The sequence below is a fragment of the Melanerpes formicivorus genome, unplaced genomic scaffold (assembly GCF_026170545.1).
Source record: "Melanerpes formicivorus ecotype bairdi unplaced genomic scaffold, bMelFor1.0.p_v2 SCAF_28, whole genome shotgun sequence".
NCBI lineage: Eukaryota > Metazoa > Chordata > Aves > Piciformes > Picidae > Melanerpes > Melanerpes formicivorus.
Window position 1 is genome coordinate 1,396,573 of NW_027142380.1, and position 16,323 is coordinate 1,412,895.

General features: G+C 62.4%; 3 protein-coding genes across 7 annotated transcripts; 1 reads left to right on the top strand and 2 right to left on the bottom strand.

Moving 5' to 3' along the window:
* Positions 1 to 888: 888 nt before the first annotated feature.
* Positions 889 to 4,131, bottom strand: NDUFAF3 (NADH:ubiquinone oxidoreductase complex assembly factor 3). Of its 2 annotated transcripts, none has more exons than XM_068154209.1 (5): positions 4,112 to 4,131; positions 2,027 to 2,219; positions 1,856 to 1,922; positions 1,490 to 1,590; positions 889 to 1,326 (listed from the first exon to the last, which is right to left on the bottom strand). In XM_068154209.1, exons 2-5 carry the CDS (start codon positions 2,123 to 2,125, stop codon positions 1,231 to 1,233), a joined length of 363 nt encoding a protein of 120 aa, XP_068010310.1. In that variant the 5' UTR covers positions 2,126 to 2,219; positions 4,112 to 4,131; the 3' UTR covers positions 889 to 1,230. The 2 variants fall into 2 exon arrangements, with proteins under 2 accessions (XP_068010310.1, XP_068010309.1); XM_068154208.1 differs by lacking the exon at positions 4,112 to 4,131 and adding an exon at positions 2,490 to 2,580.
* On the top strand, positions 2,937 to 11,221 carry DALRD3 (DALR anticodon binding domain containing 3). 4 transcript variants are annotated; one of them, XM_068154203.1, is made up of 15 exons: positions 2,937 to 3,127; positions 3,980 to 4,117; positions 6,702 to 6,894; positions 6,992 to 7,278; positions 7,351 to 7,631; positions 7,895 to 7,953; positions 8,052 to 8,174; positions 8,440 to 8,510; positions 9,128 to 9,186; positions 9,507 to 9,589; positions 9,691 to 9,814; positions 9,928 to 9,986; positions 10,098 to 10,211; positions 10,428 to 10,496; positions 10,684 to 11,220. In XM_068154203.1, the coding sequence occupies exons 3-15, from the start codon at positions 6,724 to 6,726 to the stop codon at positions 10,801 to 10,803; spliced, it is 1,620 nt and encodes a 539-aa protein (XP_068010304.1). In that variant the 5' UTR covers positions 2,937 to 3,127; positions 3,980 to 4,117; positions 6,702 to 6,723; the 3' UTR covers positions 10,804 to 11,220. The 4 variants fall into 4 exon arrangements, with proteins under 4 accessions (XP_068010304.1, XP_068010305.1, XP_068010303.1 ...); XM_068154204.1 differs by lacking the exon at positions 2,937 to 3,127 and adding an exon at positions 3,274 to 3,747; XM_068154202.1 differs by lacking the exons at positions 2,937 to 3,127; positions 3,980 to 4,117 and having other exon boundaries at positions 4,843 to 6,894; positions 9,543 to 9,589; positions 10,684 to 11,010.
* On the bottom strand, positions 11,086 to 16,310 carry WDR6 (WD repeat domain 6). Its single transcript, XM_068154201.1, has 6 exons — positions 16,207 to 16,310; positions 13,709 to 16,127; positions 13,147 to 13,242; positions 12,851 to 12,967; positions 12,536 to 12,654; positions 11,086 to 12,415 (listed from the first exon to the last, which is right to left on the bottom strand). Exons 1-6 carry the CDS (start codon positions 16,271 to 16,273, stop codon positions 11,934 to 11,936), a joined length of 3,300 nt encoding a protein of 1,099 aa, XP_068010302.1. The 5' UTR covers positions 16,274 to 16,310; the 3' UTR covers positions 11,086 to 11,933.
* Between the last annotated feature and the right edge of the window lie 13 nt (positions 16,311 to 16,323).

The window sequence follows — 16,323 nt, forward strand, 5'->3', positions numbered from 1 at the left end:
GCTGCACCCCCCTGAATGTGGTGATGCTTGCCAGGCTTCATGTGCAGTTTGTCTACCATAAAGTGTGTGGACAGTGTCCTTGGAAGGGCTCAAGCTTGTAAAGACACCAATGTGTCTGACTGGTGCAAATCTCCCTGGCTTGGCCAGGTGACTTGTGCTTACATCACTAGGTGACAGAGGTATATCACACCTCAGTCAGTTATCTGTCCTCCCTAACATCCAAATGCCACCCCTGCTGAAAAGCATGTTTACTGTCAGTGTTGTTTGTTTCTTGACACTGTTAACTGGGGAAAAAAAAAATCACTGCATGGTGACCTCAGATTAGCTTTTCAGGTGCTAAACACAAAGCCTTGAAGGACACCATAATTGTGTCTGTCAGTCATTAACACAGCTGATTCCTTAAGCAAAGCTGCCTCACAGCCTGCTTTGGGGCTGGTGGCTGCAGACACGTTTCTCCTACTTCATCCCTTGGGCCTGCAGAGGTGGCAGGCTTTGGGGCACAAGGCTGTAATTAGTTACATGTAGCCTCTACCCCAGCCCCAGAGGACGCATCTACGAGCTAATGCAAAGTGCATGGGACAGCACCATGCCCCTCTCTGTGGTCCCCACTCGAGCCAAGCCTGCAGGGAGATGGGGTGCAGCAGCAGGGACTGGCTGCAGCAGGAGGTGTCAGAAAAGACACTAGTACCAAACACTGCAGAAGACTTCAGGGTAGACTAGCTGGGACACACCAGTTGGCTGTGCCCAGTGAGCTGCTGGCAGGTGGCACTCCTGGCACCAGGCACGCTCCAGCAGCCTATCCACAGCCACCCCCCTGCCACCTGTCCAGCTCTGCAGGGGCAGCAAGGACAGGCACCAATGTTACAGCATTAACCACCACATACATCCTTTGTACTGCAATCCGCATGTATTTTCCTTGCGGTGTCCCAGTGTGCCCAGAGGCGTGGAGCTTACCCCATCTGCCTGCACCCTGCCTTGGGGCAATGACTTCTTGCTGCCAAGGCACCAGGCACCACGTTGGCAGGAGGGCAGGGCTGCAGGTGCCGCCAGCAATGCTTACGCTATGCACTTTGCACGGGGGCAAGAAGGCTGAAAGCCAGCGGCTCTGGAGCAGAGCCAAGCCCACACACTTCCCAACACCCTCCTGTGTGCAGAGCCACCACCCAGCCAGCAGCTCTGAGGCAGGCATGAGAATTGCTGCTTACAGCCTGCGGCTGCTGCACGCGACTCCTACAACCCTGCGTAGGTGCCCCGCGGGGGAATGAGCCCCGCAGCTACCATGCGCTTCTCACTCGTCAGGAAGTTGAAGGTTGCACACGCGTTTGGCTGTGGAATAGAAAAGGGAGAGAGTGAAGGCCCAGGAGACACAGCCCTTCCCCGTGGCGCACCTGACCCACTCCCTCCTGTCCATCCCTGGGCAGGCAGAGTCCTGGGGCACAGGGGAAGGTGTTCCAGAGCCATCACTCCAACCCCTCTGCTCACTCCTCACCGTGTCCTGCACCTCCACGGCGATCCCGCAATTCTGCATCTGCTTCAGCATGGCAGGGTGGAGCCGCTCCACCCTGTCTCCTGTGCCCAGTACAAGGATCTCTGTAACCAGGATAAGATCTCAGGCAAAGGTGGGCAGAGCTGTGCTTGGCTTAGATCTGCCCCTCAAAAAGGGACTAACAGCTGCCCTACAGGAGCCCAAATAAGGGGGGAAGCCTGCCCTGCTGTGCCAGTCCTGCTGCTACAGCTCAGCAGGATGCCAGAGAGCAGCTCCTTCTCCCAAAACACCAGCAGAGCACTGTGGGGTGCGCTGAGACAGAGCTGTACTGGCCCAGAGGTGCAGCTGGTCCTTGGCAGCCCCACGTACCTATCTGGGGCTCCAGTAGCCGGAACAGCGACAGGCTCTCATGCGAGACGTCCTTGTAGGAGCCGACCTGTGGAGACACAGAGGGCACTGAGCGGGCCTGAAGCCCTTAAGTGCTCACCTAACAGCATGGGTTGGGGCAGAGAAGTCCTCACCCTGCCGCTGGGCACTCACGTTCCACTGGAGGATGGCGCGGGGCAGGATGGCGCAGGGCCCCACTACCAGGTTCCCGCTGATGGTGAAGCCGCGGCTGGTGTAGCCTTCGATGAACATGATGTTGGGGGACTCCGGTTCCAGCACCGTCAGCCGCGTCCGCTGGTAAAGCTCGTCGTCCGCCGGTACGAGACGATGTCCACGGCACGGCACCCTGCGTACACGGGCAGTGGCCCGGACACGTGGGTCCCGCGGCAGCTCCACAGAGAACCCCAAGGGTACCCTAAAGCCACCCCTCCACAGAGGTCTCCAAGGGCACCCTACAAAGAACACCCAGTCACCCCCCAGCAGCCCCATGGGGATGTGCACACCCACCGCCGGTAGCCCCATGGAAGATCCCTCACAACTACCCTCCGTAAGCCCCACAGCCATCGCTCCCTCCTGCCCAGTCCCAAGGTGCCAGCCACGGCCCCGGTGCCAGTACCCGCCGGCTGCCCGCCATGCCGCAGGACGCAGCGCCCGCAGGGCCGCCGCCGCCGCCATGTCCCCACGGCCGCCGGAAGCGGGCAGCAGCCCCGCCCGCTCTGCGCGCCCCGCCCGCTCTGCGCGCCCCGCCCGCTCTGCGCGCCCCGCCCGCTCTGCGCGCCCCGCCCGCTCTGCGCGCCCCGCCCGCTCTGCGCGCCCCGCCCGCTCTGCGCGCCCCGCCCGCTCTGCGCGCCCCGCCCGCTCTGCGCGCCCCGCCCTGCTTGCGCCCCTGGTGGCCGCCGGCGGCGCCGCTGACCGGACTGGGACAGCAGCACCGGGGGCGGGAGTGGGGCCGGCCCAGGGCCCCCGAGATCCCACCTCCTGAGCTCGAGGGGCGGTGGGGAGGGACACACACGCCCACCACCACCCACTTTCGGACCCGCCCCGGGTGCAGCAGGTCGGGGCGGGCTTAGGCCGGCGCCGGACTGAAACCGAAAGCTACGGTGGCGGCGGCGGGGTGGGGAGCAGCATCGCAATCTGCTCTGCCCCGGCCTTGGCTCGGCGGCGCTGGGGTCCCTCCTGGGGCACCCCGATCCCCGCCGCCGGGAGAGCCGCGGACCGGCTCAGGTTGCTGCGCCGGAGGCTGCGGGGCCGGAGGTGAGAGGGCAGCGGGCGACTCCCGGTCTCGGGTTCCCGCAGCCCCGCGGGTGGCCGGGCCGGGCGGCGGGAGGGAGCGGGACCGGGGCTGGGGCTCGGCTGCATTCCCATCCCGCATTTGCGGGGCGCCCCCCCCGGCCCCGTGCCTACCCCCACTCTGGCCCCGCTGGTGCCGCGGGCTCCCTGCTGTGCCCCCGGTACGGCTCTGCCCCGGTCCTGTGCCCTGATGCGGTGCGTCCCGCCGTGGGGTAGCTGCTGCCAGCTGAAGCTGCCCCCTCCGCGAGCCCCTGGCGGGACTCCCCTGCCCCGCAGGCCACGGGCAACTCTACCCCCTGCCCCCGTGCCTCACTCGGTGGCGCTAGTGGTAGTGGATGGCAGCGGACTGAGGGCTCAAGGGAGTGCCCTGGGGTTGGAGACCTATATCCAGCACCTTGTGCCATCCACTCGGCACCAGCGAGAGCCCCAACACTGCAAAAGTTCCCGGGAAGCTCTCTGGCATCGGCGATGGCGCCGTTCCCACCACCATGCTGTGCCGTGCTGCAATGAGGGGGCATCAGCAATCCTGCACACCCCACGGACAGGGTCCCCCAGGGCAGCTGCAGGATCCCAGGTCTCCCCTGGTGAGCACCACATGGAGCCCATGGGGTTCCCCACACAGTTTCACTTCCCACCATGGCGGTTGCCTGACAGCCTCCTCGCCAGGGCTGGGCAGCAGTGAGGGCCATACTGTGCTGCCAGGCGCAGGTGCTGAGGCGGTTGCCCTCCCTCAGGGCTGGCTGAGGTTTTTGGGCCTCGCCGGGGGCTGTTGGGCTGGCACCAGATGCTCCAACCCCACTGGGGCTTTGTTTGCAGCAGTTTCCTTTCAGCTCTGCCATCCTGCCCTCCCCTTGGCACCGGGCCCATGGCACAACCCCAGCCTGTGCTGGCACCCCCAGCCACAAGCGTCATGGCTGCAGCTCCCACACAGCTCCTCCGCCCCAGTACCTAGTGGTAAGTGACCCTCTCTTGGCCCGCCAGCCGCCTTGGGGTCCGGGTGGCGTGGTGGTGGCCCTTCTGCCTGTCCCTCTATGGCGCCGGTGCGGGCAACGGAATCCCAAAAGCAGCTGTCCCCACCGTGTCCAGCTGCCCTGGGGTTTCGTTACCCGCACTTCCGCCCCTGCCTCACCCCACACACCTCCCCCCCTGCTGCCTGCTGCAGCCCCATGCCAGGCACTTGGCAAGAGCTGCTTGCACCACTCCAGCCCCTCTGTGGGGCTGGAGCAGTGCATGGGAGCGACACTGGGAGAAAAGGGATGTTGGGATCACCAGTTCTTAGCCTTGCACCTCATCTCCCTGTGCTTGCTGGGGACTCTCCAGTAGTCCCATGGCCCTGACAGCTAAAAATAGCAGCTTGCTTCCTGGGGGCTTTCCAGGGTGAGCATGCTGAGTGGCAGCCCCAGCTGTCAGCCCCAGCATGGATGTGGCCACCTGCGCTGCAGGTCATGAGATGCTGCACAAGCTTCCTGCCGCTGCTGCCAGCTTGTGCCAGGTTCATCCTGGCTCCCTGCAGCCCCCCAGTGCTGGCAGGGGTGAGCGGTGTTGGGGCAGGATCAGTCACCCAGAGAGAGACAGCTTTGGAATGACACGATCACTCCCGCTGAGCAGGCAGCCAGAGAGCCATCGGGGATGTCGTGTCTGTCCAAAGCTCTTTCGGCACCCTTCGAGAGCTCCCCCGTGGGCTGCTGCTGGGCTGGCCTTAGATAGGCTGCCTGCAGGAGCCCCACAGTGCTCTGGGGATGGATCCAGCCTGGAGCCCACCCTGAGCAGTGATACGTGGTCTGAGTGTGGTCCCAGACCATGCTGGTGTTTGTTCCCCTGGATGGCTGGGCAAGGGTCGCGGGCAGCTCCTGCCCTGCGGACAGTCAGCAGTTGGTCTGGTGTGAGCAGCAGTTCTCAGATCACCTCTTGGCTGTGGGTGGTGCAGGGAGTACCCCACTGTGGCATGGCCCCCCACCACCAGGGGAGACACAGGTCACGCTCTAACTGGGGCACATATCCCCACTCCTGCCTCAGGGCTGCAGGTTCACACTGGGGGTGCAGCCTCGGGCCTTCAGAGCTGCCCATGAAGACCCAAAATGAGTTGCTACGTTCCCAGCTCAGCCTACACAAAAGGGCATGCTGCCAGCATCTGCCCTCCCTTACCCTGCACACAGAAGCCCAGGAGGAACTGCAAGCAGACCAACTGTCCCTGCCCCTCACCCCCCTGCCGTCACCCACAGCCTTGTGGGGAGTGCAGGAAGGGAAGTGCAAGGAGGGAGTTCCCCATCTCCCTGCTGCTGCAGAGGAGTTCAGTGCTTCCTGCATACCTGCTTCAACAAGCAAGCCCAGTGGCAGGGTGCCAAGCACTTACCCAAGTCCCCAGATAAGCATTGCCTTTGGCTGCAGCCCCAGAGGGGAGCAGTAGCCCCTGCTGCCTGCCCTGTTTGTGAGTTGGGCAGCAGCACAGGCCCTCCACTCTCTCAAATCTGTGCTTGAGACACCACTGCCAGGGAGGAGCACAGCTCTGCAGATGTAATCAAGGCACAATCTAATTGTTTCCACCTCTCACCTCCTAGGGCTGATGGGTGGGAGTGCTGCTCCTTGTACACATCCTGCCTGCTGGGGCCAGCAGAGCAGCCAGAGCTGGGGCAGCAGGCTCAGAGGAGGGCATGTCAGGGCATGCAACCAAAGCTGCTCATTTGCCCTTCACTGCAGAGAGGCCTGCTGTGGTGGCAAATTGTGCCTTCCAAGTGCTGCTGCTGGTCCTCAAACACCTTGTCACACCCCTAGCCAAGCCCTGGGGTTCCTACAGGTGACAAGGCTCACCCTGGCAAGACTGGCCTGACAGTCACTGCCAGGGTCTGCCTTATGCCCTCTGGTTGATCCCAAACCACCTGTCTACCACTGGGCAGGGCTGCTAAACACTCTCTCATGGCCCCTTGCTGCCCTGCTGGCATCTCAGCTGCCCTTGCTGCCCTGGGTAGCCCATTTCCTCTGCAGCAGCAGTGGCTGCCTGGGCCTGTCTCATCTTGGCACAGCTTCCAGCTCTGTTCCTGCTTGGGTGTCTGCGGTTTCGGTTCTGGGCCTCCCGAGTGCCTGTGGACAGGCAAGGGCAGCCCTGAGGGTGCTGAGGAGCAGTACACCCTCCTCTCCAGGCTGGAAAGCCCCCATTCCCAACCAGGGGTGTGGGGGGAGCTCCAGCAGCCTGCTGTCGATTCCCCCTGTGTCCTCTGTGTGTGTGCAGTCAGGCCGTACTGGGGTGAGACTCTGCGGGGTCCTCTTGAGGGTCTGAGTACACTCCCAGAGGCCTTTACAGAGGGTGGTGTGGCAGTGTTGGGGTACACTCTCCCTCGCTGGCCCCCGGCCCCAGCCGTGCTTCGGGTACCCCGGCCCACCACGTTTATCACGGATGCCCGTTACCCGCAAGACGACCGCCCGACCCCTTCCAACTACGCCGCGCCCGAGGCGGCCACCGGGAGGACCGCGCCCAATATGGCGGCCGCCTGGCAGAGCCGGGCAGGGCTAGCAGGCCAGTGATGTCACTTCCGGTCCACAGCGGAAGAGGTCGCCGGGCTGCCATGGAGACGGGCGAGGGTCGGCCGGGGGTGGCAGCGACGCTGCGGGCACTGAACGGGGCGCTGGGGCGGTCAGCGGCGCTCTGGATAAAGGAAAGCGGAGCCCGCAATTTGCGGCATCGGGACTTCCTGGCACCGCGGGCCGCGCTCAGTGCAATCTTCCCGGATGGGCAGGTAGGCCACGGCCGGGCCTACGCGGCGGCGCGGGACAGAGGCGGGGCCTGTGCCAGGCCACGTGGGGGCACTGACCGGCTGCCTCCTCACCTTCCAGGTGCCTGCCGACGTCGTGGCGGGCTTGGCGTCACTGGCAGGTCCGGGGGTGCTGGCGGTTCGGGGCTGCCAGGAGACGCCAGCGGGGTTGGCGGTACAGGTGCAGCGCCCCGAAGCCTTCCGGCGCTTGCTGGGTTTCCTGCCCGACCCAGCCCCCGCAGGAGGAGCACAGCAGAGATGGGTCGTGCTGCACTGTCCGGCCCTGCGCGAGCCCGTCGCCCTGCGGCCCCGCCACCTCCGCCCCCTCCTGCTGGCTGACCACCTGGCCCAGCTTCTGCGTGCCCAGGGGTGAGTGCTTCACCCCTCCCTTCTGTCCCACCACTTGATCCCGTGCTGCCAGCACCCCTCTCTCTCTCGCAGGGTCAGTGTCTGCCTGGTCCCTGCACTTGCTAAGGAGGGGAGCCAGGAGCTCGTGCAGCAGCTCCGCATTGACTGGCCCTCCAGTACTGGTGGATTTGCCCTCTCTGACGCTGTCGTGGCCTTGAAGCAAGCTCTGGGCAAGTCTCCCTATGCCACAGGCTGTGAAGAGAGGCCAGGGAAGGCTGCCCTGCCCGAGGATGTCATCTGTAAAGTGCACTTGAAGAACTTTGTGGAGCAGCAGGGCTTGGTGGGCTATGACCCCAATCTCGATGTCTTGCTTGGTGAGCCTTGTGTGTGCAGCAGCTCTAGTGTGACAGCCTGTGGGTGGGGTGAAGGGCTCCAAGCAGACCAGTTTCCCTTTTTTAACCCCCAGTTGTTTTTATAGAAAGTAAGGGGAGGGTAGATAAAAATTGCCTTCTTCTCTTACACCTGTTCAGTCTGGTTTGAACCAGAAATGCAGACAGCCTGGGGCAGAACTAATGCAAGGATGGCAAGGAATTGGAGGACCCTTGTGTCCCATTCTCAATGTCCTTCCTCCTTTTAGTGACAGAGGAGAAGCTTCAGTCCCTGGCTGAGCTGCAGCAAGCTGTTCTGCAGTGCACAGTGAGTTACCCTGTGGCACTGCCTGCCTCTCTCTTTCCAAACATTGTTCCTTTCTGTCATGCAATAGCATTTGAGCTCCCTGCTTTGCTCTGCTGCAGGCTGAAGACCAGGGAAGCTGCTTCAGCATTGTGCATGTGGTGAGTTGTAAGGAGGAATTCCAGCAGCAGCAGCTAGATCTGCTGTGGAGGATTTTGGATCCAAGAGCCCACACAGCTTTGCAGGTGAGGAACCTCTCACCTTTTTCACTGTGAACCCCAGCATCCTTGTACTCTGCTAGTCTACTTCAATCCTCACAGTGAATGCCCAGCCTTGCCCCGTTTTGAGTCTTCCCTTCCCCTTGGCTGCTTTTCCAAGCCCTTGCCCAGGTGGTGGAGCAGCTTCTCTCTCTTGGGCTTTCAGTGCTGATTCTAGCCTGGTTATCCTGCAGAGTGTTTTGGTAGAGCTTCTGATTATTCAACCTCAGCCCCAGCCTCTCTTCTCTTTCAGAAACACCTTATCTGTGGGCCAGTGAAGGTGACAAACCCCTCATCACCTATTGGGGCAGACCAGTACTTCCAGTAAGTTGGTGTGTAGTAAGTGGCCTGCTGTGCTGCTCACCTACCAAGGCTCCCTGTACTCTGCCCAGCCCTGTAGGCACCCAGGCAGCCACACTGCAGTGCTGAGCAAGCTGGTGGTGGTACACTGCAAGTGCCATGCAGTCCCTCCAGTCTGCTTTTCCATGGCCTAGGGGCTCTTTCAAGAGGACTGGAGGTTCAAAGCAGAGGCCACAGGGCCCTCTCCACTCCCAGTGGTCTGCACAGTGCTGCTTCTAGCCCTCCCCATGCTGCTGGGAGGAAAGGCAGGAGCTGGGTGTCACAGCAGTGCAGGGTGGTACCTACCTGCCTTCGTGTGTTAGCGGAGAGCCCTGGCATCAGGGTGCTCCTTTCTGAGTTAAAAGGCAGAGCTTGTGGCTGGTGCAGCGACTTCCTCACAGCCCTCTCCAGGCAGTGGCACAAGGGGCTGGCCATAATACAACAGTCCCTGCCCTCTTTTGAGGTTGTGTACTGGGTTTTGCTTGGCTGGGTTGCAGCTGGGGCGTCCCACGTAGCCCAAAGGCTGGGGGAGCCCTGAGGTGCTTTCTGGGGGTGGCTCAGCCCAGAGGTGGTGACTGTTTCACGCTCTGTGTTCCTCTCAGGCTCCGGAAGCGCCAGATGTACGAAGCTTCTGTGATGAAGTACGGGGAGCTCGCACAAGGTGAGGGTTTGCACTGTGGCTCCAAGCAGGGATATTGCTCCATACCCATTTTCACTGCTCCCATGAGACTCCCCCCTCACCTCTGAGCCTGCAGGCAGTGGGGCTTTCCCCTCTGCAATGGAGCCAGGTGCTGACCTTGCTAGGAGAAAGGCATCTAATATGGGACAGCAGCAAAAAACAGGACCTGCAGAGGGGCAAGGGCTGGGGAATTGTTGCCCTCCGCTTTCACTGGAGCCTCCTGGCCCTGAGGGACATTACCTCCTGAGCATTGACAGTACATGGGAATGGAGCAGGTGTGATGCCACCTGCATTCTCTACAGATGAGTCCTGGACTGAGGTGATTGATACCCTTACAGTGGCTGCCATCAGGTTTGAGATGCTGAGTACTGCTCACCGGAGTCAGGTAGGAGAAGGGTGTGCACAGAGCTGGGGCAGGCAAGCCATGGGAATGGTGGAGCAGCTCTGTGCTGAGTAGCATGGACTGTGACTTCTCCCTGCCCTCAGCTAACCCTGGATCTGGAGGACAGCAGCATCTCCACCAAGGGAACCAAGAGCGGTGCCTTTGTGATGTACAACTGTGCCCGGCTAGCCACGCTCTTTGGCACCTACCAGCAGGCTGTGGAGCGGGGTGAGCACCAGGCCTCTGCCTCTTCTCTAATAGAACACTCCTGGAGTGTTCCTCATGCCTGGAGCCACAGGGGCTTCTCTGGGCACAACAGCAATCTCCCACCTCCTTTCCAGGTACATACCCACCTCTGCCACCAGCATCAGAACTGAACTATTCCTGCCTCCGTGAAGAGGTGTGTGCTGAGAAGGGGAATGCAGGGAGCTGCATGCTCTCCGCTCTGGTGATGGATGCTGCTGGCCCAGGAAGATGCAGGTCTCCCCCAGCACATGTAATATTTTTACAGGGTGAATGGCTCCTGCTCTTCAACTATCTCCTGCCCTTCCCTGAAGTCCTGAAGCAGGCAGCAGAGTTGCCAGCAGCCACCAAGGGGATCCGGATCACAGCCAGCACAGAGACAGTAAGTGCCATGTGCCATAGCCCTCAAGGGCTGCTCCAATGGCTCCAGCTCAGGGCAAAGCTACATCATGGCAGAGTGCTGCTTGCTGGTGAATGGCATGGGGGCAGTGCTGAGGAAAGAGAACCCAATATTCCTGGGGTTACTCCTCTGCTGGAAGTAGAAAGGGCCCAAGACCAGCCATAGCTTCTGCTGGCACAGCAAGGTATCTGTTTGCAGGTGTGCAAGTTCCTGATCCAGCTTAGCATGGATTTCAGCTCTTACTACAACCGTGTCCATGTCCTGGGGGTGAGTTGGATGTCTCAGGCCTGTCCCAACTGCCTCTATGGGGCAGCTGTGGGTGCAATGGGTTTGGGGGTGCCAGCAGTGTAATGCAGCTCCTCAAGGAGTTGTACACAGGGTAAAGAGGCAGCAAAGCCTCTGGAGCCAGCCTATTATAAACACCAGTCTCTAGTTTTTGTCCTTCTACCCCCAGGAGCCATTCCCTCACCTCTTTGACCAGATGTTTGCCCGCCTCCAGTTGTTGGGAGCAGTAAGGGACATGTTCCACAGAGCACTGGCGACTCTACACCTCCCTCCTCTCAGCCAGATCTGAGCCACCACTGAAGTGTGCTACGATGTGACAGGCACCAGGAAAATACCCTGCAAGGGGAAGGACAGGGCACATGCTTCAAGCAGGGAGTAAGGGTGTGCCTCAGCCTCACCCAGCTGCTTCCCCTCCCACGGCAGCTTCAGGGTGTGGCTGTGTGCACCCCATAGCTGTGCCCAGTATGGGAGACTGTGTGCCTACCCTATCCATGCCAGAAGGGAAGATGGCCAAGAAGCAGGCTGGGGAGCACCAGGAACCAGCCACCACAAAGCCAGGCACCAACCTTGCTTCCTTCAAAACTGTTTATTGAGGATTGCTCCGTGCTGGCAGGGAGCTCCTGAGGCTTGGGACTCCTGTCAGCCCCTGGGCCAGGCCTCAGTATTGGGGTCCAATATATTTGTTGCTGGACAAATGCGGTATGTGTCTGACCCCAGTAGAGCACCTCACCCCCCACGGGGCCAGGGCCACACTGTCCTTCCCTCTGCTCCAACTGTGCTGGGTCCTGCTGCTGTGCAGGAACAACCCACTCACCTTGAGGCAGCACTGAAGGGTTGCCATAGCAGAAGGGGGCTGCTGCCCCTTGTCCTGCAAGGTACTGCTGTGGAGAACTGCTGCCACCACTCATCTCAGCACCATCCCCAGCACTGCAAGGTCAGGGCTGTCACACAGGGCCCTGTCCCTAGGCACATGAGGCTGCATCCTGCAACAGGCCACACTAGTACCTGACTGATCTTGGCTTCCTGCTGCCCTTGAGTTCCTAGGGCTGGAGCATGGTGTTCTGTGCCCACCCAAGCAGATTCCTCTGGGACCAGGGCTGGAAAGCCTCACCGAGAGTCAGCACCTCAAAGAGGAGGAACTGCTGAAGAGAGTGAGCAGATGACTCTATAGCTTCCCAGACAGCAAAGAAGGAGTAGACTTGTCCTGGAGGGGTCACATCCACCCTCTTCCCCATCACCAGCCTTGAGCATCCTAGCCTTGGCTGTGCTGTCCCCCAAGGAGCTAAGCACACCCACTCCCTCAGGAGAGGGCACACCAGCACACAGGCTGGGATGGAGTCTGCAGTAATGAGCACAGCACAAATGCAAGGTGCCCTCCACAGGCAGGAAGGGAGCAGAGTATGCTGCATGGCTGCCCTGTTACTGGGGGGCCTCTGACTGAGGAGTGGGCAGGGGCACACTGTGCAGCATCTCCAGGCCCTGCCCACAGAGCACACAGTAATACCGCAGCTCCCCAGATGCCTCTGCCACCTCCCAGCAGTCCAGCTCAGCCAGGTCAGGAACATGGAAGAAGGTGGTGCTGAGCGCCTCCAGCTTGCCCAGAGCCCAGTGCCACAGCGTCAGGCGCTGGTCCACAGAGGCGGAGAGCAGCAGGTTGTGCCGCAGCAGCCGGATCCCTGTGACGTGAGCGGCGTGGGCACAGGGCCTGGCCACCCGCTCCAGGATGCGCAGGTGGCTCTCTGCTGAGCCCTCGCCCAGGGTCACCTCCAGCAGGCAGATGTGGATGGAACCATCGTCACTGCCACTAGCCACCAGGTATTGTCCCTCTGGCCTCTCCTGGATGTGGAGGCTGTTCACACCACAGCTGTGGGCCATGACGGTGAGGAGAGGGATGCCCAGGGCTGGGAAAACAGGCTTGGTCAGGGGAGTGGTGGTCACTCTGGATGGTGGGAGGGAGCAAAGGAGCTACCAGCCTGGCCTCCCTTGGAGGCAAGAGCAGAGCTCCTGGCAGCTGTACCTACCCAGGGGCTGCATCTCTCCTTCAGCTTGGTGCAGAGCATCTGCTGCATCTTCAATGGGGCCAGTGATGTCCCAGAAGGCAATACTGCCATCAGTGGCTGCACTGCACAGGAGGTATCTCCTAGAAGGGAGGTGCTGGGGGAGCCTCTGGCTACAGCCCTGGGGCAGGCAGTCCATAAGGCCCCCTACCAAGATCTGAGGACGTGGCAGAGCAACCCCTGCAGACCGATTTTTCCCTTCCCTCCACCCACTGCCATCTCTGCAAGGAGGAACTATTCTCCTCAGAGCCCCATCAGTTGCAGCACAGTGAGGCTCACCTCTCCCCTCCTGCCCCTGTGTACAGGAATGCCTCCACCTTTAGCACACAGCGTTGGTGGTGAAATGACTCTGCCACCAGCAGCAGCTTCCTGGCGGCCTCCAGCAGCCCAAAGACCCTGTGAAGGAGGAGAGGGCAGTCAGCTGTGGGAGGAAGGGGCTCCTGACACCTTTGTCGCTCTGTCTTACGTGCTGTCCTGTTCTCAGCTCAGAGACAGCTATGTCCACAGTAGCAGCCTTCCTTGCAGAGCCTGCTCCAGCTCCATTCTCCCTGCCAGGCCCCTGAACTGCTCCTCACCGGACTGATCCATCACTACAGGCGGCAGCCAGGAACTTCCACGATGTTGGCAGCTGCTTGGTGCCGGTCCCAGGCACAACTGAGAGAGACATATACCTGTAGCAAACACATGATGCTCACCAGTGACACCTGCAGTGACACCTGCAGCCCTAAAGAAGCAAGTGGCCCAGCCAAGCAGCCCAAACTCTTGGAGGAGGCACAAGAAAAGATAACAGAATCACAGAATCAACCACGTTGGAAGAGATGTCCAAGATCATCAAGTCCAACCCACCACCCAACCCTAACTAATCAATGAGACCACAGCACTAAGTGCCTCATCCAGACTCTTAAACACCTCCAGGGACATTGACCCCACCACCTCCCTGGGCAGCTTTTCCCTAACCTGCAAGGCCCCTCAAGGCCCAGCCACTGGGCACAGGCCACCAGGGATACACTAGCTCCTCCTGTCTTAGCTGATCTTGCAGCCACAAAGGGGTATCCCAGCGGAGGCCAGCACAATTCCCATCACCCTCCCTCTCCATGGTCACTGCTAACCCTGCCTTGGGCAGTCCCTGAGTATCACCTCGTCTCTGGGTCCATCTTGACGAGCTTGTGCCTGTTCTTCTTCCGCTCCCAGTGCTCATCCAGCCTGTGGGAAGCCAAATGGACAACGTGGCAGGTCACAGCACTCTTGGATGCTGGGTCACCAGCACACAGCAGCCGGTAGCACTCGATCTGCGCCCGGCCACCCGCAGAGAAGAGCAGGGCAGACAAGCCCTTGTTACTGAAGCCTTCATCACCAGGTCCTGCAGGGCTGACCAGTGCCAGCGCCCTCACACTAGAGATGTGGTCACTGAGCCGGATGAGGGGCACGGCTGTCCGGGAGGGCTCACTGAGCACCAGGATGCAGGCTGTGGTATCCTCACTGCCAGTGACGAAGACATTAACAGGGCTGTGGCCGGGCACCTCCACTGTCCCCAGGCGTCGCACACAGGTGATCTCCCGTCCATGCAGGGACGCCAGGAGCACCTGCTGCTCACGGGGCTTGGCCTCACAGTGGTACAGCATCACATCCCCACACTTGATAAAGGCAAAGGCCTCAGCTGAGGAGTTGCTCCAGTAGCTCCAGGAGCGGTGCCCTCCACCACAGGGGACACAGTGGAGGTTCTCACCAGTCCTGCTGCTCCACACCACAAAGTTATCAGCATGAAAGCCTAGCACAAGCAGGTCCCCGTCCATGGTGAATCGCAGCTCCTCGATCCACTGCAAGCCTTTGCAGGGTCTGTGCTTCCGCAGGACTTCCAGCTGCTGGGCCTGCAGGTGGAGCTGACGGTAGACACCGTCCCTGCCAGTGCTGTAAATGTAGCCCCCGTGACAGGTCACCGAGGTAACCCCTGTCTTCCCGTGGAGCCCAAACAGCACAGACAACGGGGCCTCGAGCGGAAGATGCCTTCTGTGCAACAAGCAAGAGGGCTCCCACTTGCTGTCCGAGCCCTCCTGGACTGGCTCAATACCGCCATTGGCGATGCTGGTGCTTTCCACAGCCCTGCCCAGGGAGCTGCTGCATGGGAAAAGGAGAAGGGAGCCCCGGCGGTCCCCGCAGACCAGGAGCCCTCCTTGGGGCAGGAAAGTTGCACAGGTGTGCCAGCGCTGCCTGCAGGGGGGCAGCAGGTACCGACCCATGAGCCTCACTCTGGGTGCCTGCCCAGGGCGGTGGACAACATCCAGCCACAGCATCTCCCCATCAGGCCCAGAAACCATGAGGGCGGTGGCGTCGCAGGGCTGCCCGGGACGGGGAGCCCAGCTCAGTCCGCGCACACCTCCCTCAAACAGCCTTAGAGCGGTAGCGTCACTGGAGCGGCCCAGGGCAAAGAGCAGGAGGCGCCCATCGCCACAGCCCAGGGCACAGAGCGCCTCATCCGCGCCGGGCAGGGGGATGGCCGCCAGCATCCCGCGGGAACCGCCGGCGGCAAGGGGCAGCACCGGCACCCAACGCCCCGTCGCTCCCTCGTAGGCCGCCAGCCCTCCCGCCTCGTCCAGTAGCAGCACCCGCCGCGGCCCCGCCAGCAGCACGGCCCGCGGTCGCCCTGGGGCCCCCAGCGCCGCCGCCACCGGGGGCGCTTGTTGAGGCCGCCAGAGCCGGACACCGCCGTCGTCGCCGCCCGTGGCGAGGCAGCCGCCGGCAGGACGCAGGGCGAGGGCGCGGAGGGCTCCGCGGTGGCCTCGCCGTGCCCGCCCCACGCCGCCGCAGCCGTCCCACTCCAGGCAGGCACCGTCTTCCCCGACACTGACCGGGAGCGGACCCCTCAGCGCCACGGCGGCCACCCGCGACCCGTGCCCGTAGCACACCAACAGGCAGGAGCTCTCCTTGTCCCCGTCCCCATCCCCGCCGCCCAGCTCGCCCACGGCCCACAGCCGCACGCTGCGGTCTTCGGAAGCGGAGACAAGCAGTCCCCGTGGTGCCGCGTAGCAGAGCGCCAGCACCGCGCCCCGGTGCCCGCGAAGCCGCCGCCGCGGGGCACCCGCCTCCGCCGCCCGCCACACCACGACGACTCCCATCGCCGTACCGGCCGCCAGCGCCAGCCGTGTCCAGCCCGTTCCCGCCAGCACGGCGCAGCGCAGTGCCCCGGCCCCGCTGCAGCTTGTCCGCTGCAGCCAGCTCCCGCCGCTCCGCCACTCGTATAGTCCCACGGTCCCTCCGCCCAGCGCCAGGGCCAGTCGCCCGCCTGCAGCCCACCGTGCCTCCCACACCCGCGCCCCCAGCTCCCGCGCCGCCCCACCGCCGCACGCCGCCAGTCGCGCCCCGCCGCCCGGCCCAACGCGCCGCACTGTCAGCACTGCTAGGCAGCGGCTGCCGAAGACCACCACCCGCACTGCCGCCCCGCCGCCGGACTCGGCCCGCAGCCCCTGCACGGTGGCCTCACACAGCACGCTCCGCCGCCCTGCCGCCGCTGCCGGCCCGCCGCCGCTCAGCTGGAACGCCACCACCTCCGGGCCTGTGCCTGCGGGACATCGCGTCAGCCACCACTGTCGCCAGCCCCAGGCTCAGCCCCCCGCCCCCCACCCCATCCCATCGCCCACCTGCCAGTAGCACGTCCCCGGCGAACTCCAGCGCCGTTACCGGCGCCACCAGCGCCGCCGACTCCATCTTGGCGCCGCCGGACCCCGCCCCCAAAGCACGCGGACACGGCTCCCGTC

Coding starts and splice junctions, on each gene's coding strand:
- NDUFAF3 (XM_068154208.1), bottom strand. CDS start 2,548: ATGGCGGCGGCGGCGGCCCTGCGGGCGCTGCGTCCTGCGGCATGGCGG. Junction 2,220..2,489: donor GCATGGCGGGCAGCCGGCGG/GTACTGGCACCG, acceptor CCGTGTACGCAG/GGTGCCGTGCCGTGGACATC. Junction 1,327..1,489: donor CCGTGGAGGTGCAGGACACG/GTGAGGAGTGAG, acceptor TCTATTCCACAG/CCAAACGCGTGTGCAACCTT.
- DALRD3 (XM_068154205.1), top strand. CDS start 6,682: ATGTCACTTCCGGTCCACAGCGGAAGAGGTCGCCGGGCTGCCATGGAG. Junction 7,279..7,350: donor CAGCTTCTGCGTGCCCAGGG/GTGAGTGCTTCA, acceptor TCTCTCTCGCAG/GGTCAGTGTCTGCCTGGTCC. Junction 8,175..8,439: donor GAGCCCACACAGCTTTGCAG/GTGAGGAACCTC, acceptor CTTCTCTTTCAG/AAACACCTTATCTGTGGGCC.
- WDR6 (XM_068154201.1), bottom strand. CDS start 16,273: ATGGAGTCGGCGGCGCTGGTGGCGCCGGTAACGGCGCTGGAGTTCGCC. Junction 13,243..13,708: donor AAGATGGACCCAGAGACGAG/GTGATACTCAGG, acceptor TGTTTGCTACAG/GTATATGTCTCTCTCAGTTG. Junction 12,655..12,850: donor ACAGGGGCAGGAGGGGAGAG/GTGAGCCTCACT, acceptor CCTCCCTTCTAG/GAGATACCTCCTGTGCAGTG.